Source organism: Neopsephotus bourkii, unplaced genomic scaffold (assembly GCF_033783945.1).
Source record: "Neopsephotus bourkii isolate Nb327-2 ecotype Australia unplaced genomic scaffold, CSIRO-AGI_Nbou_v1 NB_196, whole genome shotgun sequence".
Classification (NCBI taxonomy): Eukaryota; Metazoa; Chordata; class Aves; order Psittaciformes; family Psittacidae; genus Neopsephotus; species Neopsephotus bourkii.
In genome coordinates this window covers 4,710,470-4,737,947 of record NW_026900709.1, presented here as the reverse complement: position 1 = coordinate 4,737,947, position 27,478 = coordinate 4,710,470, and the positions used below count along the sequence as shown (strand labels likewise).

General features: G+C 41.2%; 1 protein-coding gene across 4 annotated transcripts in view; it reads left to right on the top strand.

The window, feature by feature from the left end:
• The window catches only part of SATB2 (SATB homeobox 2), a 140,094-nt gene that overhangs the window by 67,292 nt on the left and 45,324 nt on the right, over positions 1 to 27,478 (top strand). For all 4 annotated transcript variants that reach the window (XM_061377486.1, XM_061377495.1, XM_061377479.1 and 1 more), the window contains 3 exons: positions 1,417 to 1,540; positions 6,289 to 6,391; positions 19,050 to 19,522. In XM_061377486.1, the coding sequence (XP_061233470.1) occupies positions 1,417 to 1,540; positions 6,289 to 6,391; positions 19,050 to 19,522 (700 nt within the window). The remainder of the gene's footprint in view (positions 1 to 1,416; positions 1,541 to 6,288; positions 6,392 to 19,049; positions 19,523 to 27,478) is intronic.

The following is a 27,478-nucleotide window of genomic DNA, read 5'->3' as shown; positions in this document are numbered from 1 at the left end:
TGGCAGGCCCCTGGCAGTGCATGGCATACTCTAAATCTGCTGGTAAGCCTGCATTGCACAGTCTCCTGTAGCTCTGTGGCCAGGAAAGAGGCAGAAATAACAGGCAGACTGGAATAATTTGCTCACAGTTCTTTGAAGCTCAACTAGAAAGAAGAGGGCTCCACTGGGATGTGTGTGTGTGTCCTTTGGTGGCAGGTATATATCCTCCAACTGTTCAGTTCAATTTGTAATTTGAAAGTAGCTAGTGCCTCACTGACATTAGCCTCTCAAACAGCAACGTTTCTTTCCTGTTACATCTCTGATGGAGCTTGGGGTTTCCAGTTCCTTCTAATAGGCCTTTCCTTGGCTTTATATACTGTTATCATTTCTCAGCTAGACTGTATCTCTGCAGCATAGTTGTAAAAGAGCATCTAGAGCCTGCAGCTGCTATAAAACTGGAGTGGGGTAACTCATCTCCTCAGATGCGCGAGGTACCAGGAGTCCATCTAGCTTACGGTCACATTTGTATCACTGGAGGGTATCAGCACAAGATCAAGGTCTCATTCTTTATCTTCAAAGTGCTTGAATGCCTAGATGAAATGTAAATAAAAGACAGCCCTTGTCTTTGAGATAAAGATGGTCATTGACTACTTGAACTCCTCAAGTGTAACTGAACTTTCAACTCCAAGGGCCAGACTCTATAGGCAGAGCAACCTCAGAGGTTGATTGGAGAGCATGTGTTAAGTCTCTCAGGCATGAATGGCAATGCCAAGCTTCTCCCAACTTTCTGATGTGCTTCTCAGGTGTATCCCCATATATGTAGGTACAAACTGTATGCTTGTTAAATTGAAAGAGGCACAAGTCACAGAAAGTCAAAAGCTTTGCTAGATATGCAGTTGTAGAATGAAAGTGAGAACAAACTACACGTGACAGATCTTGGGCATATGGCTTAATGGGTTTCTGAAAGGCTCCTGGATACTTCAGCCCTGAGGGCAGCAATAAGAACCTGCATAACATGAAGTTCATTGCTCAAAGCCCCACCTCCACACAATGAAGACCTTTACTCTTTAGGGATTTTGTTAGTGACAGGGTGGTATATACGTTTATTTTTCTATCCCAGCAGGAGTATCTTTCTCTGACTGAAGTTTCTTTGCTCTCCTTGAGGCCCCAGAGGGAATGGTTGTACACATATAATACTGTAGTAGGATTAGCTGATATTCCTGCCATGTACTGTCATTCTTTAGTTGAAACACACATCTTCTGGGAGTCAGGCTTGGTGAGGAGGGGAAAAAGGGAAGACAGACCTTGATTGGCTGGCTAAGCAGGTATCTGCTAGGTTGTGCTCACTGCTTAAAGGTCTGCAGTGCTTGTATGCAAAGAGTAAGCATCTGTGAAGGTAATGTTTCTGTCTGCTTTTTGCTTTCCGTTTTTTAACAGTTGTTCAAAGTTGGAAGACTTGCCAGCAGAGCAGTGGAACCACGCCACAGTTCGCAATGCCTTAAAGGAACTGCTCAAAGAGATGAATCAGAGCACATTAGCCAAAGAATGCCCTCTCTCACAGGTCAGTGTTTTTAACAGGCTTAGGGAAAGCCAAATTTATAAGATCTAAAGTTTGTTCTTGTTCAGTAAAGGTCATAGATGAACCAATTCCATAAATACCAAGTAGGTTTCTGGTTTTCTTTAGAAAGGAGAAATTATAATTAATATGAAAAAGATCATACAGTATTTTCTTAGTGCATTTCCAGGTGGAAATTAGGAATGAATTTGTTGAGTTTTATCCTGCTGTTCACAGAGATGTAAATCCGTTACTTAGACCTTTATATGAACCTTTTGCAACAGGACTAGTGATCCTCAAATGCAAGATTTGAGTGGCAGCTTCTCACTAGTGGAGGTCTGCTTCCCCTACTAACCCATAGGTAGCTCTCTTCAGCCTCCAACTATGATAAAAATAGGCTCTTTTAACAGTTGTGCCCCAATTTCTAGGAAACAGCACCAAAAAGTGTATACATAGTTATGATAAAAAAAAGAACAAAAACTCAGTCTCATTCTCCGTGACTGCTTTACAAACAGCAGTAGTGTCATGTCTGAGACACAGGTTCCTACAGATCTCATTAGCTCTTACTTGTTCTTTAGGTTTCATAATGAGAAATCAATAAAAAATTCATGACTGAAAACTTCAGCACCCAGGCCAAGTCACTTGCTTAGGAGTGAATAATTGCCTTCTAAAAAACCTATTAGCATCGTTGGTTAATCTAAAAAAGTCAAAACATCAGTAATCTCTGCTTGCTAAAAATCTGTTGCTTTGCTAGCCTGTATCCAACACTTTTTCTCCTGTGGTTGCCTGTCTTGCGTTGCACTGTATGCTCATCCTGCAATTTGTGATCCAAAGCCTCTGTGAACCAAGAGAATTCTTTCTGTGTATAAGCACCAGAGATGAGATACAGAGCAGAGTGTAGGCCTTTGCAATTGGTGGGCATCATGTTCCTCATCTTCCTTATCCATACGGGGGTCTGCAGAATCAACAAGAATGGAAAGGCTGTATAAGGAAAAGCCATGTAACTTGCCTTATTTTATTTACTAAAGGAGTAGCAGTGACTCTACAGAGCGTAAGCGTGCATTGAACACGAAAGTATTTTTTCTTTCACACAGTTTAAGTGTAATTTCTTTAAATAGAATTATCTGTGGAACCTGGTCAGCTAATGATGATTGCAGCATATGGTTGTGTCTGCCCATTCTTCTTCAGTATCCAGGATAACTAAACTATACATCATTTCATATGCACAAATCTTTTGTTGTCTGGGACTTCTTCCTCCCACTTCAATTTCAGAGCCTAGCAGGTGGAAATGCTGCAGTTGGTTTACTCTTTCTATAGCCTCAGTCTGAAATACATTTACAAAATTATGATGGGAGAACTGCAGCAGGAAAAATCCTGGCCCCAGTACTTATTTAGTGGGCAAATCTAAAAGGAGATCCTTCTGTAGAAAACTGAGCTTGCTTACTTTCAAGCACGTGTGTAAGTGACCTTGAGTTACTAAGCTCGCCCTTGAACTGGGACTGCAAGAATGCAGCTGCTATTATTATTGTTCTTATTTATTATTATTACTATTGCCATAAAAAGTTTCCATCTCTTTTGTTTTGGCTCACAAAATGCAGAAGATACAATGGAAGGTTGTATAGGAGCTGTCTGTTGCCATCATCTGAATATGCCTCTAATACAATTCCTTCTCCCAAATCAGTTTTAAAAAAATATCGTGCCAAATGTGAAATGTCATTACAACCCCCTTGTGGTTAATATATTATTGACAGCAGCAAATTGCAGAGTGGTCTCTTAGGAGTCAGACTGCAGAGTAAATGCTGCTGTTTATTAATGTGTTCACAGTGCCTCAAGTACAGCAGTGGAGAGGGGCAGCGCAGGGAGCTCTTGCTTCCACCAGTGATGGTGCTCCATCTCTGGTTCCCGGTGCCTGAGCTCTCCATGCAGCCCAGATGGGGATTCTGATTGCCACTAATGGGAAATGTAATCATTCACTTTGATTTAAAATTGTTCTGTTTTTTTCTGCTAGGTGTATTATGTGGCTGCAGCTTAGCTACCCGTAGCATACGGCTCCTGTTCAAACACATAAATCCCAGTTAACCAAGCTGGGGCGAAGGAGGATAGGCTGGGGGAAGTGTGTGTGGCAGAAAGAAATCCAATTATTCCAGCATTTCTATCTTTGCATAGAGACCTCTGTCTTTCCTGTGTATTGTATAACTCATTTCAGCAGTGGCCATTCATTTTGTCCCTTTGCTGGAGCAAGATTACTTGGGATGTGAGTGCATTCCATATTTTTCTCCTTGAACTTAGTGCACCGAATTTTCTTTGTGTGGATATTTCTTAGCTCCCTCATGGTCTAAGTAGTTTGCATTCCACATGTGTCATGGCTGCACACATACCAACCATATTCGCTGCTTATTATAATCTATTCCTCCTTAAGGATTTTTCCCAGGAATAATATGCATTTTTTAGAATTTTGCAATTAGTGGGTTTTTTTTGCCACTCTCTTCTGAACAGATACTTCCTTTCTGCAGACTTGCTGAGATTCCTATTAGAAATACCCCTGTTGTTCCTTTACATTTAATTGTGAGGATATATAATTTGAAAGTTATCATGGTTCTTTCCCCTGCTCTACTGTCAGGCAGTTGAAGAGACTCTGTCCTGGGGTTTTTCACCAATGGTTGATTTACTGTTTGATTTTACTATTTAGTTTAAACTTTGCTTTCTCAAATAAAGGTTAACGGGTTAATATATTCTGTCATATTTAATAGCCCTCCAATTTCAATAATATTGATTTGTTGTAGAGGTAGAGGATTTTGTGGAAGGGGGAAAAAGGGGGAAAACCCAAATTGTTATGTAGATTGAGTTAAACAATTTCCCCACCCTTCCTTACTGACTGGGAATTTAACCAAAGTGATACTAAAAACCCCCAAGTTGCCTCAGCTCAGCTTTGTTCAGAATCTTTCCTTAGCAGGGGCTATCTCCATGTCAGGCTTTCAGAATACTATTGCTTGTTAAAATGACTTAGAGAAAGGGAGGATTTATGGGCAGGGAATTGCTGCTGACTGCCACAATGCTAGGTTTATGTCTCAAAATATTGATTTTAATTAGAAAATTGAACCTCAGATTTAGAGATTGAAGCTGCTGCTTAAAAAGGCGCTTACTTCATAGCCTTCAGACGCTACTGCAGTGCACCGGAGCAGCCTTCGAGCGGAAAAGTTCAAGTTCAAAGGCAGAAGAGACTGTTCACTGAAAGTGAAAATACCTGTTGAGGCCTGAACCGATGTGTACTATGCAGTTAACTCAAGTCTCTCAGTTTTGCTCACAGTTTTTAAGTCTCCAAAACTCAAGAGTTCAGGAACAGCTGGAGGCCTGTGATACTGCAGTGAAGTGGGTAGAAGGCTGGATAAATCTGGAAGAGGGAGGGGATGTTTTTGTTTCTAAAGCATTGTTAAAATTGAGTAAGCCAATGTGTAAGCCTTGTAGCTTTCCAGAGATGGCCAAGATCCCATTTTGTACAAGAGCCTGCAGGAGCCAGTGGGCTAGAACTTGAACCTACAGTTGGTAGCTTGTTTGAGCTGTGAGATCATCCTCACTCTCCTCATCTCTGTGCAGAAAGGTCATACAATGTGCCAGGGCTTTTTCTGAGCTTTATCGTAAGTGAGGAAGGAGGGCATAAGGAAAATGTGATTTCTGCAGAAGATGCGTTGGCTCCCCATGCGTTAATGGTGTTAGGTTGCATTTCCTTACTGGAAATGTACATGTGCTGGAATGATTTGACCTTGGAAGAATTCAGAGGGGGAAAAAGGAAAGCAAAATTTTATTGTTAAAAAGACGTCTCCTCTGTAAAGTGGATGAAGGGAGGGGGAAAAAATAGAAAGGAAGAACTGCCAGTACACAGGCTGCTTCCCACCCTATGGGCAAAAGCGTCATAGGTCTAAAGTATAATATTGTTGGGGATCAGGTGCTGCAGAACAGCTCTGCACCTCTCTGCTTCAGTTGGCTTGTACTAAGAATCAGTTAGAGGGGGAATTCATCAAGAATAGAGAGGATTGGTGGTGAAGTGATATTTCTGTTTTGTTGAGCTTTTTGTGGTTTTTGGCTGTTCTGTGTTGTAGTACGTGTAGTTCCCTTACCTCTGAATGGCACTGTTAATTTCCCTTTCGGGTGATTTTTCACACAAGGGCTAATCACACGTTTCTGTAAATCATATTAAGTTAACTTATTTGCCTAACTTGTTCTGCACTGAGTAGCACGGATGTTCTCCAATTCTTGGCTGTGTGATGGTGTTGCATTTGGAAACATATCTGAGAGACATCTGAAAAGCATTATTTGGATTATGCATGCTGAAGCATCTAATCTTACCTTTAGGACCTGGTAACTAAATCATGCTTGTTCTCACCCGGGTGCAGTGAGCATATTTTCCCCAGCATGGCACTGCCTGTTGTTACACAACTCAAGCTTGGATGTTTTAATAAGGCAAGTAAAAACTGAAGTGGAATTGCCCTGCCCGCCTGAGCTGCAGGTCTCAGCCTAGGTTCATTCTAATCTTTCTTACATTATTATGCAAAACAATAATTATTATTTTGTAATTTTAATTATGGCTGGGACCATGGAGAATGAAACCAAAGTTTTTACTTGTTAGATGCCTCTTCTAGTTTTAAAGTCACAAATGGAACATGGTGCACTCTCATGTCATTTGCTTTTCCTGGAATAGATCTCTAATTGTGGAAGATATTTGAAAACACTTTTTGTCTTTCTTTTTGTACTTCCAGAGTATGATTTCATCCATTGTAAATAGCACATACTATGCCAATGTGTCAGCAACCAAGTGCCAGGAGTTTGGGAGATGGTACAAAAAGTACAAGAAGATTAAAGGTAAATTGATTTTTTATGACTTTCCAAGTTCTTGAACTTCTGCTGACAGTTTGAGAGGATTTGCCTTAAGTAAAAGTGATAATAAGCTATAATAATATCAGTGAATTTGTCTACAAAGAGGGCAGAGTCACAGCACATTTGAAATTAAATCTTGTACTTTGCAAACAAGGCTGGTATGAAAACACAGGTCATTTAAAACATGCTTGAAATATCCCATTTAGTTGTGCTGAAAGATCAACTGTGTTTTGAATTAAGCTAAAACGTTCTGGGAAAAAAAATCTTCCAGTATCTCAGGATTTGAAAGTTAAACTGCTGTGTAAATTACCTTAGTTGCATTTTATTCATGAAAGCTGAAAAAATCCATCTAAGTTACGTGTGCCCTTGTTTTCTGTTTTCAGTTCTGCAGAGTGTACTGGCACGCCTGCCATGTTTTATCATGTGAATCTGGTTACCAATAGAAGATTTAATATCTGACTATTAGGAGATGTTGCTCTAAATAACAAAGTGCTGCATCCACTAAATTTAAGATGAAAACAGCCCATTGTATATTGTTTGTGCTTTTTCTGCAGTGAAATTGTGTTAGCTGATTGGCAGTGAATGCCTGAGGCAGTAGAATTACTGTGTCAGTTCATCCCATGCTCACTACTGAAACGTTTGATCACCTTTTAATAGTACACAAAATGATGTGACAAGCATCCCCCATGTGTAGTTTGTTCTTTTATCCATCCTTTCCTTTGGGAAGACACTTAGGTGTGTACTGGACCATTTGTTTTGGTAGGTTTTTTGTTTTAAAATACACGTGTGCTTTGAGTAGGATATTGGGGGATAGTCAAAAGCTTTTCCACAATACCAACTGGCTCCTCTCCCCTCAAGTGTTTATCAGCCTTGGAGAGCTGCTTTACTCTGTGATAGGTTTTTCATAGTTTTTCTCTCCATTACACCACTGAAGAGAAGATTCATTGTCTGAAAGAAGATGTAAGCTGTTTTTGTTGTTTCTGCCTGTGATCCTTTCAGTGGCCAGGAAAATCATAACAGGATCCAAAACATTATGCAGAAATAGGGTAATGTCCTGTCCTCCTTGAGAAGCCATTGTAGTTTTAGTTGCATGAAGATTAGCAGCTTCAAAGAGTCTGCCCTCTTTTTCTCTTAAACAGCTGGCATACATGCACTGTGAAAGGTTGCTTGTTTAGTTTCCATAAGACAGACTAGAAATCTGCATAATAATACCATGGAGAGTCTGCTGCTTGAGTTAGGAACACACGAAACAAAATTGCATGAAATACCAGAACAAGTTCTGAGGCATCTGGTTTTCCTCTGCATGTCTGCTCTGTGTGGAGCATACCTGTAAGAGGCTCAGGCTTGGGCTATGCAGTGATTAGATTTTCACTAGGGGATTTAAAAAAACAGAATGCTTTATGCTAAAATTATTTGTGTAGAAGGAAGATCTTTTTCAGGTAGAAGTAGGGTAACAATGCAGATGAGGAAGTGGAGGTGTTGGTTTTCACCTACTAAAATTTTTAGGCTTGAAGTAAAGATGTTGATTCAGTATCTTAGTACACGGTTACCCTCGTGCCAGGGGAACTGCATAGTTTCTTTTCTCTCTAAATTGCCATTGTATGACTCTGAAAATTTTCTCTAAATGGTTTCTTTGCTCTAAATGGTCTCTTAATAAAAGAATTTTATTCAAAGTGATCTAACATATCCCCTTGGTTAAAAAACAATCAAAGGAATCAAACAGCTTCAAGGTCATCACCATTCGCTTTTACTTGCCATTCTGGGAGAATAGAGACAGGTTTCCCTCCTTCCCCACCTTCTTTTTTTCCAAACTGGGCAAGGGTGCCAGTTGCAGAGGCACTGGAAGCCCTTAACTGTAGTGTTCTTAACTGTAAAGATGGCACTACAGGTTCTGAGTGTTTCTAGCATACTGCTGTCTTCCACTTTCTTCCATTCTTCGAGCATTGAATTCTTTAAGCTCTTACTTTTTTTTACTTAGTAAGTGCACAGTTAAATTGTTGAGTGCAGTAAAAGCAGTATAAAACCTCAATCAAAAGGTCAAGGATCCAAACCTGAAGAGTTTGCCAGATAACTCGGTATCTGTGCTATTCAAAGAAACACAGCCAGTCGCTGCTGTTTGGAAGTGTATGTGTGTGTTAGTAGGAGGAGAAAAAGGAAGGTTAAGGTATGTGTGAAGTAAACACAAGCTGCTATAAAGCAGTTCAAGTGGTGTTGATTCATCAACCATATGAGTGGGAGAGAAAACAAAGAGTCTATGGCAGGTACAGTGGTGCATGGAGAATAAACAGTCATACAACTTCAGGGCAGTAATCTAAACCCCCTGGAAACAAAGACTTCGGCACTTCTTTGGGTCGTTTCAATTTCTCATTATTTGTGTTTTCATCTCATTTTGTTTCTTTTCTGTAGCCAGATATTCATACAGGACAGCTCAGTTAGTATGCAAAATCAGTGACTTCAGTTACATGCTTCAGTCACCACATGCTCCTTTAATAATAATTTTTGAAATGGACTTAGTTTTTCCATGAAGGTGGACGGATGATGCAGCAATTAATATTTTTAGGTTATAATCTGAATAGGTTGGGTAAAAACTATAATTGAGACTCTTTGGGACCAGCACCCATATCCATGTGTAACTCTGAAGCTGGTTATTAGAAAGTAAAAGCAAAAAACAATTCACATGGGCTATGGCGAATGCAAAATTGGAAGGGGCTTCAAAATAACTTTACTGATGTTGCAAACTAGATGCAGCCTACAGTGCTAAATGTGTTTCCTATTATCTGCTAATGTCTGTTTTAATAAAACAGTGGGAACTAAATGGTTGCTTCTTAATCAAAACCATGATTTCCTAAACATAAGCTATGTGATTCTGTTACAAATTGCCACATATAGATCTCCTAGGTCAAACTTTTTTCCTTTCTCATAGAAATAAATAAACAGTAAAATAATTGTACACTCTGGAAGATCAAAGTAATTACAACTGAAGCCAGGCAAAAATAAGTTCTCTGGAAAAAGGGGGAAAAAAGGGGGGAAAAGCATTAGGTTGCCGAGTCTATAGTTAATGTTTAAATAAATATAAGAAAGTGAACGATCAATGATTTGATATCATCAGCAACAGATGTAAAAAGCTGTATACAAACAGAATGGTATCAGATCTCAAGTAAACATTCTCAGCGTGCATTCTGTTGAACTCACCAAAAAGACAGCTAAACTATTTATGCTTGTAATTTAAAAGAAGTTTTCAGTTGGTTCGGCTCAGCATGGTAATTTTGTCTTGTGTCAAGACGATGCTAGAATAAAATTCTGCTTGAATTTTTCCTCCCACCCTGCCCCAGCCCCTTAAGGTTTGAAGACATTCACAGTTTACTCAGCGGCACGAGAGTTAGTATACAGACAGATTCAGGAATTGGCTGGTGTGAGGATGGAGGCTTTTTGTCTCCTCCTGGCTCTGAGCCTACCACTTGGGATACGTGTGAAGACATGAGTGAGTTTGTGACAGGATGTCCACTCTTTCCAGTCTTCTTGGGATACACATATGTATTTGAAAGAGGGTTGTATTAACGCAGTTCGAATGGAAGATGCTTCTGGAAACAGAAAGCTGACAGTTCTGTGAACATTTCTCTTCCCCCTCATGGATGTGTGTAATCATTTGGGGGGTAATTAAGCTATCTAGTTTGTATTGTAATTCTTATTTTCCAGAATATGCACTGTGAATGAATGTAGTACTACTGTATAAAGCCTTTTTTAATTCCTGTTACTTACTTTTTACCTTTCCTTATTTTTGAGGCATGCAAGGTGTTTTGAGTACACACCTTATGCATACATGACAGGGTGTAAGCATGTTTAAACGTACTTGAATGATCAGAGTTCCCCCTTTTTAATGAAGGTTACTTACTAAGTGATGACAACTGTGACAGCCATGGCTTAGCGCAGCAGTTCTCAAACCATCTTTCTCCTGGCCAGCCCCATAGGGATGCTCCTGGCAATTGAGAACCGCTTGTCTGGTTTCTCTAGCTGCTGAACTTGCTGAAGCTGGGAGAATCCAGGATTTGGATAGTGTTTAAAAGGCCTGCTTTGGTTCTTAATTTGATTCACAAACAGATGCATGAATAAAAATAACATTTTGTAAGTAACTCTATGTATATACGTACGTATGGAGAGAAGTATTTCACAACTTTGCTGTGCAACACAGTTCATTGTCAAGGGATCAAAGCTGTACCAGTTACATACTCATTGCCCAGTGTTTTGGGTTTGTAGCGTTTTGAATATTTTTTAGCTCTTTTTCTCAATAGATATTTCACTTCCAAGTGTCATGCTTTCTATTTTTACCAAAAGGACTATCACTGTATCAGAATTCTTTCACAACTAAAACTCTTTTAACTGGTGTGAATTTTTTCTTTTTGCCTGATGACACAACTTAGCTCGGTGGGAGGAAGTTAGGAAGGCAGAGGGGAGAAATAAATACATTGTGAACTTAAAAATAAAAAGACATATTTTCTTTGTCTGCATATTAAGAACATTTCATCTTTGCTCCTGTCATCAGTGTCTGTCAAAATATAGCTTTCTGTGGATGTGAGTTTTGAGACTGTGGCTGTCTCAAAGTTTTTGTGGAATGATGAGGCTTTTCAGTTTAAAGGAGGAGGTCTCAGTTATTTCTATTTCAACAGATCAGGAATATAAGAAAAAGCTTCCTTAAACTGAGAATGTGTTTTGGCTGCTCTTTGATTTTTCCAATATTACTGATTTGTTGTTTGTGTGCTGTTTTATTCTTGCAAGTATGTTTGCTTACTTCCCATAACGGATAGACAGAGCAATCTGTTTTTCTTATAATGTGTTTTAGAGGCTGTTGTAGGTTGAAAGAGGTTAGAAACAGGATTCAGAAGGGCTCCCAGCTTTCTTATTTCCAGGCTGAAGGAACCTAGGATTGCAGAGCGGTGATAATGCCAGTGCGAATCTGGGGAAAATTGTCATTGTCTGCTCCAAGGAATAGTTTTTAATTGTTCCTCTGAAGCAGATGTTGCGGAAGCCTCATGGAAAGGCACACCAGATAATTCCCAAGCATTGGTTTTGACTTCTAAAAATATCCTGCTTATTGATAACATTCATTTGTATGTATCTCTCTCTGTAAATAGAGGGATTTATGTATGTATAGATAGACATACATAGATCTTGACCTTTTTCCTTTTTAACTAACAGGCAGAAATATTATGGAGGCAGAAATGTTAAGCTTTTAAGAAGAGATCATTTTATGCCTTGTTTGGATATTAGTTGTGGGTCTGGCACGAAAACCAGTTAGGGTCATTCAGGTTAGCTGTGTGGCTCTTCACATTACCGTAATTTTTCCTTTGCTTACTTTTACACTCTTGTGTATTTATTTCACTAAAAATAGGACATTCCTCACTTTGTTAAGGAAAGAAAATAACATCATTTGCAGGCAAGATTTTCAGTATGTAGATGACACACATGACCTGAAGATTATCTGTGCCTCAGAAACATCCTCTTAGTCTGTGGCCTGCTGTGCTGTTTTATGAGAGGAGTAGTTCATCAGTTTGCACTGATCATGAAGAAAAAGTAGCATCTCTCTTTGAATACAAGTGTAAGGTTGTCAAGATTCAGCAAGAATTATAGACCCCTTGACTGCTGTTTTCCACACCCACACTAGCGTTTTGCATTTCAGCATTGTCCCTGATGTTAAATGCCAGTTTGGGGGATTTGAGCGTGTGTATTGTTAAGAAACAATCTACCCACTGCAGTGCGTTCCAGGGGCTTTGAGTTGTGGCCCTCTTGGCTATTCCTCTCTGTAAGGAGAATTAAAACACACCATTTGGTGGGGTTTTTTTGTTTGCTTTGTTTTGTTTTTTTACTTAACTATTATCTGCAGAAAATGCATATATGATTTTCAGCTTTTCAGAATGTCTTGCATATCTTCTGGCCCTTTTGGAGCAGTGGCTCTCACTTTTAATAGCACACGTGTCATGGCAGAAGGATATGGGCAGCTAGCTGAATGCCATCTCTTGCGCACGTGTGTGGCTGGAGCTGCAGCCGTTGCTGCTGGTGGGAATGTACTCCAGTGTGATAAAGGTTGGAAGCTTTTCTGTAGAGAAACTGTCTAGCCACTTGTCCTGTGTCTTGTCCTTGCCGTGCAGGGACATTGGGCCTGTTTTAATTAGGAGATGCTGACCAAAGCTGCTCAAATAATGTCACTCAATTTTATGGTTTTCAAAGGTCTTGTGTTCCAAGTACAGAGCTTGTAACAGACCAGTTGTGTGCTGAGGCTGAGATGTCTGGCTGGTCACTTTTGTATTCTTAGTACCTGGTCACTTTTGTATTCTTAGTAAAGAATTATTGTCTTCATTTTCTGAAAAACAAACACTTTTTATTTTAATCTACAGAATCTCAAAAATTACTTTTCCCTTATATCTAATAAAAGTATTTTTGTGTGCTGCCAAACAATGCTGTGTTAGCTCAAAAGAAAAGGAATTCTTAGAAAGTAAGCATTAGTGGAGATTAGCTTGGAACAGGAAGAAAACATGAAGCTTAGATACAGACATAAGCTTTGGAAGCTGCAATGTGGCTGTGATCCCATGGATTTCAGTGAATACATAACTCTGAAAGCAGAATTGAGTTCTGTTCACTTGAAGTACCTGAAGAGTTTGTATGTCTGCCTTGATGGTGTTTGTGTTCTGCCTCATGCCTTTCACCACCTCTGATGTTATGAATCAGAAAGAGATGTGTACGTATCTCCTAGAGGGACTGCACAATTGCCTGGGTGTTCTAGGAGATTTGCACCTCCCTCTCAAGGTGCCCACAAGAGGTTAGTGCTTAAGTAACAGGACAGACTTCTGCCACAGTAGTTTGACAGGAAGGGAAGTGTTTTTATATCAAATGAGAACGTCTGTCGGACAGTTCCGAGTAATATTTCCCTGCTTCTCCTTTTCCATTTCACCTGACCAATATTTGTGCATTAGATCAGTGTTGACTAAAGCACCTTCAATGTAACATTTTTCCCTGCCAGATGGATCTGGCATGTCCTATCTACAAATGATGTTAATGTGATTATGAAGAACTGAGTTTGTGCTTCTGTGTGCACTCTTGAACCTGGATAGTAACCCCAAAATAATCTAGAAAAATAAGATCATGGGTTAGCTTCTTCTTTTCTGACAAGCATCTTTGGAAGCAGTGCAGCCCAGGGACAGCCCATGGGAAGAATATGACTTGTTATGTTCAAGAAGAACTAGTGGAAGACGTGTTAGCATCTCTGTGTCCCAAGGGACGGCTTGGGTCTAGCCTTCAGGCTAAGGAAAGGAGAAGGTCAGCTGAACCCAGAGCCAGCGATGTTCGTATACTCTGCCCAGTTCACCTAAAACTGGTGCTGATCAAAGGCCCACTTTTAATGATGGTTCTTCTAATTACAAAAATAGAGATTTGTGCTTTGGTGGGAACTGAATGATTTGCAGTTGAGAACAGACAATGGCCTCTTCTGTCTGTTTTCCATTAGGCTTGGGTAAAGCTGTGGGTAGCCTTTGCTACCCACAGCTAGAGGCCAGACAATTTATGTTTGTGCTCTATAGCTATTTTGAGTTTTTTTGCTGTCCTGCAGGATAGGGGAAGGGAAAGGTTTTAAAAGTGCAGCTTCTTATCAAGTCAGCCACTTCAGTCTGCCTGCTTTTTCTCCAGTCCTGGCTGCAGGGACAAATTGCCCAGGGAGAGATCAGGCAGTGAATGAAGTTAGGGAACAACTTTGAGTAAATACGAAGATTAGATGTTGAATGAAAATGAGACTTCTCAGACCAGCCCTTTGCACTGAAGTGGTTAAATGGGCTGTGATTAAAAGAAATAAGTAATTATCCTAATTATAGATGAAAAGATACAGAATTACCCCTTTGAAAGCATCTCCTGTGCTCTGGAGTGGTTCTGTTATTTACAAAGTGGTAGTTCATAACTATGTAGCATAAGCAAGAGGGCACGCTCTCGGTGTTGTGCAGCAGCCCTGTCTCTCAGAGGCAGAGGGTGGTACTGTGCTGGAGAGCGCTTTTGTCTCCCAAGCACTGCTCCAAAGTTCAGGTCTTGCTCCAGTGAGTAGGATGGTGCTAAGCCAGGCGAAATTGTGGGAACCTTTGTATCTCAAGCTTAGCACAGGGCATACCAGAGTTCACAGAGTTCTCCCCGCTTGGCCGTGACCACCACTGGTAATGGCTTTTATGTTCACCAGGTTTTAAATAATAAATAAAACAAAGAAGCAAACTGTGAAGCACTAGAGAACAGCCCTGGGTGGTGACATCCTGTCACAATTGAAGCATGGCAATTCTGCCAGCTAGTAACTTATTACAAAACATTACCAGCCTCTTCCTTCTCTGAGGCAAAGTGCCCCTTTGCCTGTGGGACTGAAAAGTTCAGGACTTGCTGGATCATGGGTGCTAGCAGGATCTCTCTGTCTCTACTGCAGTGCAGTGCTGGGAGATGTTAAAATGCTCTTGCTCTCCCTCATGCATCTATTATTGTGCATAGGAATTTGGTTTCTACTGCTGTCAGTCAATTTAGTGCCACTCATAAGCCCTAAATGCCCCACAGGCTGTTTGTCAGAATGTTCTTATTAACAACTTGGTGAAAATAAAGGGTGAGGGGAAGGGAAGGTGGAGAAATAAATCTTATTTTAAATCTTCTGAGCTGGTTTTATTTCAAATGGAAAGTTGCATGTGGACCACCCTAAGCTATTGTGCTGCAGACTGTGTCAGCTGCTTGACTGTGCAAGGAATATTAGGGTAGAGGTTAAGAGCATCATACAGGGGAAGGGTGCACTGCATTCCTTTTGTGCTGTATCCAGGAAATTTCAAACTCAGTAAGGAGTTGAAATACATCGACGCACGTGGTAATCATTATGGGAAGAGAAAGGAACATTGAAATTTGATGATTTTCTGCTCCCATTCTGGGGATTATGTTGTTTTGTGACTGTCTTGTAGAGATAGTGGCATGTTGTAGAGGGGGGTGTAGGACAACAAAGGGCAGAGGCTATTCTGGCATGCTCCGAGAGGTGCTTCCTGAGCTTAGCACAGTACCTGTTGTCCAGACACCTTATGTGTGGGCCTAGTATATGGCTTCAGAGGGGTGGGTGGCTCTGAAATGACAGTTGTACTTGGTTTAAAAGAGCTCTTCCAGCGAAGAGCTGCAGAATCACATACCAGGCAGCATGACACAGCGAGAAAAGGGAACTGCTGCCATGTCTTTTGCTGTGGTCACGCCACAGATGGAGGTGGCAACAGCCTTGTGAACCAGCTTTTGTTCAGCTAGCACAGGCAGCTCTAGCAGAGGACATGTATCAGCAGTACTTGAATGTAGACAGCACATGTCCATGGAGCCCCTTCTTTCCCAGTTTTTCCCCTTCTTTCTGTCTTCACTGCTTTGTATTCCAGTATATTCAAGTGCCAACTGGTTCATACAGGACGACAAGAGCTGTATATGTATCCCCAGTCTGAGTGGAGCAATAGCAAATAAGGGAAGGATAATGGGGAGGAACATGAAAAATGGAGGATGCAAATGGAAAATCCTTTTTCGGGATGATCTGGGGCAGAACATAGGTGTCACAGCAGCTTTGTGTCTCCTGTGTTCCTTTTTTCTTAGAGCATTGCCAGCAAGCTGGCCTGTCTCCCAGGGCAGTGGCAGTCTCCATCTTGGAGTTGTCTCAGGCTTGCTTCTGTCTGGCCCCACAGAGTTTTACCAATCCGTAGTTACCAAAGAACAACAGGGAATCTGATACGAGCAATGTGTTAGAGAAGGAAACAGTCTTGAGGAGTTGAGTAATGCACATTTTTTCCATCCAGCGTAACTGTTAATGGTAACCTTTTATTATTGAAGTGGTTGAAGTGACTAGAATCTGGTACTTTTATTGGGAGTATATACATGGCTGTATAGCCTAATATGATCGGAAAAGGAAACTGATAATAAGGGAAAAATACACCTATGGAAGCAAGTCAGGTGATGGCTCTGTGTAATTGTAATTCCAAGTAGCACTGCAGAGATTAACAGCCTGGCAGCCTTTTCATCTTAAACTTTATTTTTATAGGGGTTTATAACTTGGCACTAATGTCAGGAGTGGGTGGAAACTTGGCAAATGTGGTTCAGCCCAGAAAGTGAATGTTATTTATATTTATTTCTCACCAAGTTTTCAAAAACACTTGGTTACTGTTTCTGCTTTTTTTTTTTTACTTGTGTTCTAACAAGTAGTAATTTGTTGGGTTTAGTGACTTACTCTGCGTATGTTTCTTGAACTGCAAAATAGTTCAGGGCTCAGTTCAGCTCTTCTGAAACTCCTGGTGAAAGGACTCTAGATTTCTCAGGGTGTAAATGAAGACTGGAAGTAGTTCTGATTGTATTTTCTCGTAGCAGGGTGCTCTAAGCATTTCATGTACACTGAGCAACATCTTTACTCTGTTTACACTAGGTTAATTCCTGATTGCCAAGTAGCTACTGCACCTTTGGATTAACTGCATTCAGTTTTACTGGCAGTTGTGTGTGTTCAATGGCATTACTTAAGGTTCAGGCTTACTGCAGGGGGCTGCAGAGAAAATAGGATAGCCACATGGGCTCTGAATTGTCCATGTTGCAGGATGTGGTTTGGGGCTGTGGCCAAAGAAGCTTCTCTCCCCTACTGCCCTGCCCACACATGCCATCTCTCTATCAACTCTGTGTTCATCCCTGATATCAACACTGCTCATATGTCACATTTCACAGTGATTTAATGGCTGTTCCTAGTGGTAGATAGCTTTCTGTATCTGATTTTCAGGGAGGCCTTGGAATAGAAGTTTTCAGTACTTTCAGCAAACTGAAGTACTGCATTATGTCTCTGGTAACCTTTGTGTATAGTGGTTGTGTATTACACATATTGCACTGCATTTTGTAGTTGAAATATGCTGTACAAACAAGCACTTAGAAAATCAGTTGGGTTGAAACAGACTTTTGTGAAAAATTGAATTAATAATTTTCTCAGAAATCTATAGCTTTTTATTTTGAAAATTTTGGAAAGCAATTATTTTGTAGAAGGTTAAAGATGATGCGGGTATTTCCTCTAAAAGAATGGAAAGAGTGAGTGAAAATTTCTGACAAGATAAGTCTGGGTACTCATTCACGTGGCTGTAAAATTCAGTACTTGTGATGCTGTAGAATGGCAGCTCTGAAGATAGGAATTGTGTGAGTTTGTGTGTGTTCAGGGCAGCACTCCCTCCTCAGTGAGAATTCAGCCCTCTCTGAGATTAACCCTGGAAGGTGAGAAGAGCTGTCCTTCTATTTAGAAGGAAACAGAGAAAGTCATCAGTGAACTGTCATCCTGAGTATGAGCTGTGGAAAGCTTCAAAGCGTTACATAGGTTAAGTTTTAAAAAAGAGTCCAAAGCCTTGTACAGTTGTTAATCATTACACAAGTTACAATAGTATTACAGCATTTATGAAATAAATCCTATCTTGTTATTTGCTGAGAGCAATACAAGGATATGAGGTAGCAGTCTTCTAGTTGTATGGTATGTGTCCCTGAACACTTTTATATCAGACCATTATATAAATGCCTATCTAATTGCATGTAGTGAGGCTCATGGAATCTACAACCTACTGTAAAATGACTTCTGATTACTTAAAATTATCAAAGTAGCACTTTTATTTATGTACTTTTTAAACTTTATTTTGTATTTTAAATACTACTTTTAGAGGAAATTTAGTTTTGTAATATGTACATTCAGTTTTTCAGTTGCATGAAAAGGTACTGTGATTTTGCTGACATAAGAGATTGAAAAGGGACAATATCAGGATATAAAATTACAGTATATGCATTTTGTGTGCAGTGTTTCCTTTTCTGTAGCATGGTGTGACTTAGGGATCATGGGTCTTTGTTGTGCTAAACAAAGGTTTTTGAGGAGAGTGAAGTCACTTTCTTTACAGTGGGCATTCATGCAGAGATTGTTTAAGGCTTCTGAACAGACTCATAGTGATGAGGCTTTGGGTATACGAACTATTGCTTTACAGTTTTCTCATGTGTGAATTGCATGGTTTTGTAGCATGCTTTCACACAAGCAACATGATTCTGCTCTATTGCTCCCGAGTGAATTGATGTTACCAGATAACTTTATCCAAATGCAAGGTAGAGTTTAAGTTATAATAGTTGTTGAGTTTGTAATGAGAAGCAGTTCCATGGAAGTTCCATGAAGCAGCACAGGGAATGGTCTGGTTTCCACATGGTTTTATGTGAGTGGATACTAATTTGGGTTTCTTTCCTTCACCTACATGGCAGTGACTCTGCAACATTGACTCCTTAAAAGTATTACTGAACTTGCTGTGACATACTCAAAAGTTTGTGCCATTGTAAGTGGAAATGTCCAAGCTTGTTTCTTTCGGAAATGAGGTTTGAGAAGATACCTGCTGCTGGTTTGATAAGGAGGTTTGATAAGTGGTGCCTGAGAAGTCCAAATGAATGTTAATTGTTGTTGTTGCTTTTACTTTGTGCTGCTTTTGCTTATGTTTCAGTGAAGCTTTTACACAAGTATAGATTTTGCAAACTGAAGCAGGTGCTGTTGCGTAGAGTCACCTGCAGTAACCCTTACCCTAACAGTCCTCTTGTAAGTGCAAACTGGAATGACGGCAAACGAATTTTTCTCTTTTAACAGTGGAAAGAGTGGAAAGAGAAAACCTTTCAGACTATTGTGTTCTTGGTCAACGTCCCATGCACTTACCAAATATCAACCAGCTGGCAACCTTGGGAAAAACTAACGAACAGTCTCCTCATGGCCAAATTCACCACAGTACTCCAATCAGAAACCAAGTGCCAACGATGCAGACAATGATAAACCCTGGGCTCCTGTCTCCTCAGCTCAGTCCACAACTGGTGAGGCAGCAGATAGCAATGGCCCATCTGATAAACCAGCAGATTGCTGTCAGCCGGCTATTGGCTCACCAGCATCCACAGGCTATCAACCAGCAGTTCTTGAATCATCCACCCATCCCTAGAGCTGTCAAACCAGAGCCATCAAATTCATCGGTGGAAGTCTCTCCAGATATATACCAGCAAGTCAGAGATGAGCTGAAGAGAGCCAGTGTGTCTCAAGCTGTCTTTGCAAGAGTAGCATTCAACCGCACACAGGTATCAATTTCTATTCTATAATCAAGAAGGGCTGAGGGGGCAAAGTTGTGTCTCTTGTGGGGCTGTGTGGTTGTTGCAGACCAAGGCAGGAGGTGTGCATACAAACAGGTCAACTGTGCTTCGTTTCTTCCCTCAGTCTCTGTTGGGTTTGAACATGGCTCTTTCTTCCTGGAACAGCTGTTTTCTGTGCTGTTACCTGAGCTTTGTTCTCTAGCAACCATTCTGCTAACGTGGGTTCTTCCCTGAGTTCCTCTCTGTGATTATAAACTTGCACATCTGCCCCTGCCTGATGGCCAGGAAGAGATAACACGAAACAATGAGAGTCAGAAGTGTCTTTATGCTTCTATCACTTCCTCAGTTCCTTCCTGTTGTACCTAGTGCCACAACTACTGCTGGAGGCTACTGCCACAAGAAATGTGTAACACGAGTGTGCATAGGCCTAAAGATTGACTGCTGGGAAAGATGTCTGCCCTTTGCAGCAGATCATACTTGCTTCCATACATCTGACATGGGGTTTCTCACTTGCCTAGTGAAATGCAGATATTGAAGTGATTGCATGGTAGGGTCAGCTTAAGCCTAACACCTGGAGTACACAGGGTCAGTGTCTGTTCAGAAAGACCATTTATATTTATCCTGCTTCAATCCAAGATGTACAAAGCATGATCTGTCTGTTTTGATACTCTGTAGTAAGGCTCAAGAAATGTAAAGTGGCTTAATACTTAATGTTAATACCAATAAATTCTTGGGGGGGGGGACGGACTGTAGTTGGTTTTTGAGGTAAGCTTTACCTGCAAGAGAAGAAAAGGGTGCATGTGTGTGTCCTGGAGGTTTATCCCTTGGCCCATACAGCACCTTTCTGTTCTCCTGGATTAATGATTTTCTTTGGCACTGCCATTTTGGAAATGCCATGTTATGAGGGAACTAATTAAAGTATGGAGCACATTTTTATTACTTCCCTTCTTCCATTAAATTCATAAGATGGCTGCGCTCAGAAAAAACATTCCCTTCCAATCAATGTGACTTTGAGTTCTGGGGTTAGCCTTGAGGATATCAAATGAAAACTACATAGGAATGTATGAGTATTTCCTCTTTAAAATGCTGCTTTTAATTTGGAAAAGCTTTTCATCCCTCTGGGATCATAACCCGTTGCATGTAAAGCCTGGTATAATCAAGGTAGATGTTATTGACAAAATGACATACTCTGAACTTGAGCAAGAGGTCACCAGCGTTGTTGCTGGTGAGGATTTTGCTACTGTCACTGAACTGCTTCGGCCAGACTGTGGGAGCTGGAATGGTAATGGCAAGTCCACCATTAAACTAAAAGCTCATTGCCCAACAAAGAGGCAGTCATACAACTTGTGTGATAAATCAACAGTTCTGCTGTAGTGTTTAAAATGAGGCAAGGTTTTGACTCTAGAAAAGCCCCAAGTGTCTAGAAAGCCCCAAGACTTGCATATTGCTGACCAAGCATTGTATGACTTTCCAGGACAGCAGGGAAAAGGCAAGCATGTGAGAGAGACCACTCTGGCCTCTGCCTAGCAGTGGCACAGCATAGCATCTGCTTATGGTGTTTGGTAGCAGCTGTGGTAGAGATTGTGCCACACTCTCGATAGATAATCAGAAACTTGGACTACATCAGCTGCAGTATGGTTTGAGGGTGATGGTGGGGTTTTTGTCTTTTTATGCCTCCTGCAATATTCTGGCATATATCTAGGACACTAAATAGATCTTTGGGTGAAATATGGTTTCTTCCCAGCTCCAGGGGCTCCTGTGTCACTGTGGGCCAGTCATACCTGACAGCATTTTCAAATACCCTATATAATTTAGGAAACCATTCAGGCTGGGCTCACTCACTGGAGCACAGATGTGGGCAGCATGGAGTGGACATGCCAAAGTAATGTACTTTGAGAAAGTGCCAAGCACCTTTCCTGGGCAGGGCTGCACCTGGGAATGGGATGAGATGCTTTGTTTTCTGCCTAGTTTACGTTCAAGTTCAGGGTAAAATGATGTCTGTAATTCAGGGTGCTAATATGACTGGTTTTGTCATTCCCCCTCTCCTGCTGACATTTATCTTGGGGTGCACTAACTTCTCTAGCTTTTCTTTAAAAAAATCTTCTCTGAATTTGATTGCCTCATTACAAGAGATCAGGCACGTAATTTCATGTAAAAGAAAAGAAATTACCTACTACTTAGCTCTATATCATAAGTAATATGTCCATCCTAAGTCCATGACGCTGATTCCAGAGCAGGTGAGTCTCAAATACCCATAAAAAGTTTGCTCATCTCAACAGCTCTGTTTCATTAGTCTACAGGGCCTTAATATAGAAGACCAGTGGGTCTTACCTATAGTGCATCATGTTCACAGAAGCCATAACTGTAGTAAAAGAGTGTAGGTACACATTTAATCTTCTCTGTCCTTTTAACTCAGATCAAGCTCCCCTCTTGTCAGAGACTGTTTGAGGTATTAGGATTTGCTCAGACAGTCAGCCTTGCACTGCACAGTAGAAGATGTGGGATGTTCCCTTACACTCATGGTGGAGAAGCAAACTCTGTAAAAGGCACATCAAGTGGAAGGTCAAGTCTAATCTCACCTCCTTGCATTTTCCCTGCTGCCTCTGAGGATCCTCTCCTGGGGAGGTGCCGAAAGGCATGTATTTCTCTCTGGAAATGTTTGGGTTTGTTGCATTTCACAGGAAGTGCCAGACTTAGAAACTTGCAGTCTGTTGTTTTTCATGATGGTACCAAATAATAGCTGCTGTATGCCAGCCAGCTAATAATTGTATTAATCACTGCATTATGGGACACTGTTTAACAATCTTTATTCGCAGTAGCTGTGGTGCACATTAGCCTATAATTAACTATAGCTTCATGAAATATGTACTGTGAGGCTTGTTTAATAGATAAACTATTCTCTAATTTATTTTAAAGTCCAATGACCTACATACTCAATGCTAAAAAAACCCCTCTTACTAACATTATTTCTCCCCTGAGACTTTCCATCTGAGCAAATCTGTTAAATGAAGTAGAGGAAGCTTTGATCCAAACTAGGCTAAATCCATTGGAACAAATGGCTGACACATGCATGTATGCATGTGTGTGAGGGAAGGGGGACTTGAGAAGGACCAGAAGAAGGAGGGGTGTAATTGTATGGTTTGTGAAGCATCCAGATCTTCCTTTGAAAGTTGGAAATACATAACTTAAAGACAACAGTATTTGCTTATATGATGCTGTTATGCTATACCTGTGGCCATGTTGTCTGCACGCATGAAACCAAAGCACTTCAGGCTCAGGGACAAATCCTGTGCATTACGTGGAGCACAGTGTTCCCACTGAGGTCCCACTTGGATATGGGGACTGAACATCAGGGAACTTCGTATGCTGCTCTGCACATGGGAGAGCTGCACAGGGTGTTTGGCTAGGAGCTGGCCCAGGCTATGTTAACCATGAGGAGGGTTTCTGTCAGTTAAAAATAGTTCCACAGTGAATGACTTTGAAACTGGGTATGAAGTGTGTATGAGTGGTTTTTAGTAAATGTGTTGGGCTCACCTCTGCCTCTTCTTTTTATTTTTTGAGAGTCAGTATCACAATTTTAATTCACCCTACTGTGGAACCTGAAAGCCTATTTATTCAGCAAATAGGGAGGTAGAAGAGAGTTCTCAGTGAGTGGGCTTGAATAGAAGGTAGAGAGCTGTATGAGGCCCATCAAACACTTGCGAGTTACATGATCATACCCGATACCTTTATCAGGATTTCTTCCTGGAGTAGAGTACACACATGGATTTTGGCCATCCTCAGGGCAGAGTCCTTGTACCATCTCTGTCTTGCACTGCAGTGTCTCTGAATACAGGATTCAGGTTTCAACGAAAAGGTTGTAATAACCAAAGCTTGCTTGTCGGAGGTTGTAATGTATTGGGAAATGGGCAGGCAGTGATGGTTGCAGAATAAAGAGGACTATTTTAAATGAAGTGACATGGTTTAATGTGTGGTGTCTCTTCCCACTGCAGGGGGTTGGAACTAGATAAACTTGAGGTCCTTTCCAACCCAAACCATTCTACGATTCTGTGAAAATGCTGTCTGGGATGTGCCTTGTCCTTCTCTGGAGAGTTTTTAGCAAATCTGGAGGTGCTGAAATGATCTGTGCTCTTCAAAATCCTAGTTGGAAAATAGGTCATTTGAGTCCTGCTTTGCATAAGGAGAACAAACATAATCTCTTTCCTTTCCCCACTTGCTCAGCATCCCTCTACTGCAGGCCATGGAGTTGCAATAAGGACGGTTGGTCAGGCTGTTTGTAAGAGTCCAGTGTGAATCACTGGATTGGTGAACTGCTTCTCTCCTCCTTTAGAGTGCCCAGTGGACTGCAAAGCCTATACTGAATGGCTGCTTCTGTTTATATTTCTTTTTTTTTAGTCATCTTTTTTTGCCAGTGTTTTGACATAATAGCCCAAACTAGTAAAATGTTTGGGCGAGTGGCCAGTGCTTGTTTTACCGAGCAGCCTCAGAAACTGGAAATACCCGTGGACCCGAGTGAGGCTTTTTGAATGAAACAGTTTTGGTGCCAGATACAAAGAGAACTGGGTAAAAACACCAGGCATGTTCAGGTTGCTTGTAACTCTCTTCCCAAAGAGCACTGCTTCCTCTGTCCTGCCGTGAGTAGATCTAGGTGAAAGCATTGGCCTGCAGATCAGAAGGCAGGACTTAACCCAGTTTACCTGTCTACTGTCTAACTGCATCTCTTGGGATTAAAGGAAATAAAGCACAAGGAAGAGGAAGCCCCACCAGCCTTGCATGTAGTGAAATTTATAATGGAATAAACAAAACTGATCACCTTGTTTGAGGGATTCAGTCCCAAAACAGGGTTAAGGTTAGTAAATACAGGATCAATGCTGAATGGTGCCTCCGCTTCATATGTGACTGTGGGCAAGTCCAGGCTACTGCAGTGAGGAAGGGGGAAATAACAGTTCTGTGGCCTGCAAAGGTGTCACCAGTCAGTTACAGAGGGCTGGGGCACTGAGAGCAGCAGCGTGGCCCGTAAGGAAGCTACAAAGAAAGGCTCTGGAGGCAGGCAAGGAGGATGGTGGGTGGTGACTCCTCATTTATGTCTAATTCTGCTTGCTTTGGCAAAATTCCCCAAAACTGAAGTGGGATTACAAAAGGGTCCTCTAAGAAGCTTTAAGATTAGAAATAATGTTTTTTTTGAAGTAACTAACTCTTCCACTTCTTGCTTGTGAGCCGAATCCCGGACAGAATTCCTTTTGCAAGTAATTTTCCCTCTAACTTCAGTGAGAGGAAGACAGGCAGCTTTAATTCTCTGCCGGGTACCTAGTGAGACAGTCATGCTGCATTCATCGCTATGGTGTCTGCCCCGTTGTGCACAGACTTTCAATTAGCAAGGGTTCTGGTTTTGGTTTTGGGGGATTTTTTGTTGTTCTTTCCCCCATAGAAAACTCTCTTTTACTGCATGAAACCCTTTCATGCTGCTTGCTTGTTCTATTCTTGGGCGTAATGTGGCACAAGCAGTGTTCTGTTGTGCTCAGGAAAGAAGGCAGTCTGTAAGGGAAGTGCTTAATTTAATAAATTGCAGATTTTTGGTACATGGGATATTTGTTCCAACAGTGGGTTTTGCACTGCCCAAAATTTCAGTTTCAATTAACTTAATTGTATTCAATAGGCTGAATGAAAAGATTTTAAGTAGCATGTGAGTCAGGCTTTCAGAATGTATGCTTGTAGGAGGAGGCTGCTGCTTGCTCAGCTGATGCACAGGAGTCCTGAGCATTGGAAGCAAATGCGTGGATATACAGAGGGAGGGAGCAGGAGCTGTGTGTCTTGCTCATTTTCTGGCGTATTTTGGTATAAAGGTTTGACATGCATGTCATATAAGTGGTGGCACTTTGTGGCCACAGGTGGTCGGTCTTTCTCTGCTTCCTTTACCCCATACATCCACATTCAGCTCCACATGCAGATCTTGTCTTCCCTCATAAAAAGAGATACCATAATAAAAAAGAGGCTTTATTAAACTAATGCAATAAAGGCATTTTCTTTGAGGATTTAAGCACTTCATTTTTAATAATAAAAATCAAATTGTCATTGTTGCACCCTGTATAAGTTTTATTCAAATCAGCCTCTAAATGCTTTGTGCCTAAGCAGCTCTCTCCTGAGATGTATGTATTCTAGCATTAGTTAAATGAGTTTAAGAATGAGGCTCATACTCTGGCTGTAGGCAGGGAATCTAGAGATCAAGGGATTTCTTTTAAATGAGGGACTGACGTGATGCATTCAGCTACACTGGAGAGCACTGGGAGACAGCTGGTCTCCCATTCGCACCAATGGAAAACCAGTCAAAGCCCCTTGAGTTCCAAAGTTCATATGAACTGATGTGGAACGTGGCACCACACGCTTTGCCATTGAGACAGAAGAGTTGATCAGGGAACAGGGTGCAAACATGGTTTTGCCTGATGTAATCTGTGACAGAATGGGTATGAAGGTGCTTGGTTTGGCTAGTCACTCCAAAAGTTCCATTGATTATGTAAAGCAATTTTGCTCAGCAAAATTGGACTGGACCCGTTGCCAAGATAAGCATTTTCATGAGACTTCCAGCAATTCTGCTGCATATACTAGCTGGTATTAGGAATAGATATGAGGGAATGGAATGAAGGCAGTGAGCATTTGAAAACGAGCTTCTGTCCCAAAAAACTTACAGGTACTTCATATAGATGTTCTTGTTGAGACCTCCATACTCAAAGGCAAGGAGAAGTATTTTTAGAATCGTTGAATGTCTGTCACTCAACCCAGAAGACATTATTGAAGGTGGGACCTGGAATAATAGAAGAGAGGCAGAGAGATGTTGTGGTAAAAGCCTGCCTTGATGTGGGAAAAACACAGCAGGTGGAGATGTTTTATCTCTTTGAAAGGCTATGAGAAGTTAGTGCGTCTGCCTCAGAGCTCCCCGGGCAGACCTGCCACCTCTAGCTTTGAGTGGCAAATAGCAGACATATAAATGTCATTTCAGCCTGGCAAAATCAAGTTTGTTGTTTTAGGTTGAAGGTATGATTTCAGTGTAGTTCAGTCGGAATGAGCAGCTAAACCAGGGGTTCTTCAAGTGCTGCTTTCCATGCTGGAAATTGGCCTTGCATGCTTAACTGGAGAGGGGACAGGTTTATATCACTGATCTTTAAGGTTCAGATGTTGAATAAAACCATACATTTTCAGATCCTGATCAGAGTCACATCTGTACCTGGTGGGAAGCAGAATAGGTTTTCTATTGAGAAAAAGTACTGGCCTTAAAGCAGGTGGAAGTTTAAGTACTACAGGAGCAGTATTTTTCTAGTATTTCAGCATTTTCTCTGTTGCTTTTGGCAATAGCTGAAGTATGGTCAGGCACAAATAAACCAAAAAGTATGAAAAAAGTGTTTATGCTTTTTTAGTCCTTCATGTATATACTCTCCTTATACAGAACATAAAACTTGAGGTTTAGCACATTAGTCAGGTTTATTTAAGTTTTTGCCTTGGCCAGCATTTTGATTGTCCCAAGCATGTGTTGAACCTTTTTAACCTTAGTGCCTGCTCTCATAGACACATGGCTTAGGTCTGTATGAAGGGGAGCAGAGCTCCCATCCAAGTCATCACACCTGATGTGTGTGAAGGCCTGGCCAGTGCTTGGGAGTCTCCTGCTGCCTGACGGCCCTCATCCTCCTCTGTCCTCAGGACATGGGTGTCTGGGCTGCACTCCAGCATGACCTCCTCACCCCCATACAGATTGCTTTTGAAAAGCTCTGGTTGCAAAACTGTCCAGTATTTGGGCACTGGCAGTGCAGTCTGCTGTCCCATTGAGATCTCATTTGCACCCTTTCCAGGCTTGAGCCAAAGCCCTTTGGGAAGAAGGCAGAAAGGCTTTGCTCGCCTTCAGTGGGCTTTGATCAAGCCTTGGTGTTGGCCTCGATGGCTAGTCAGTTGGTCTTT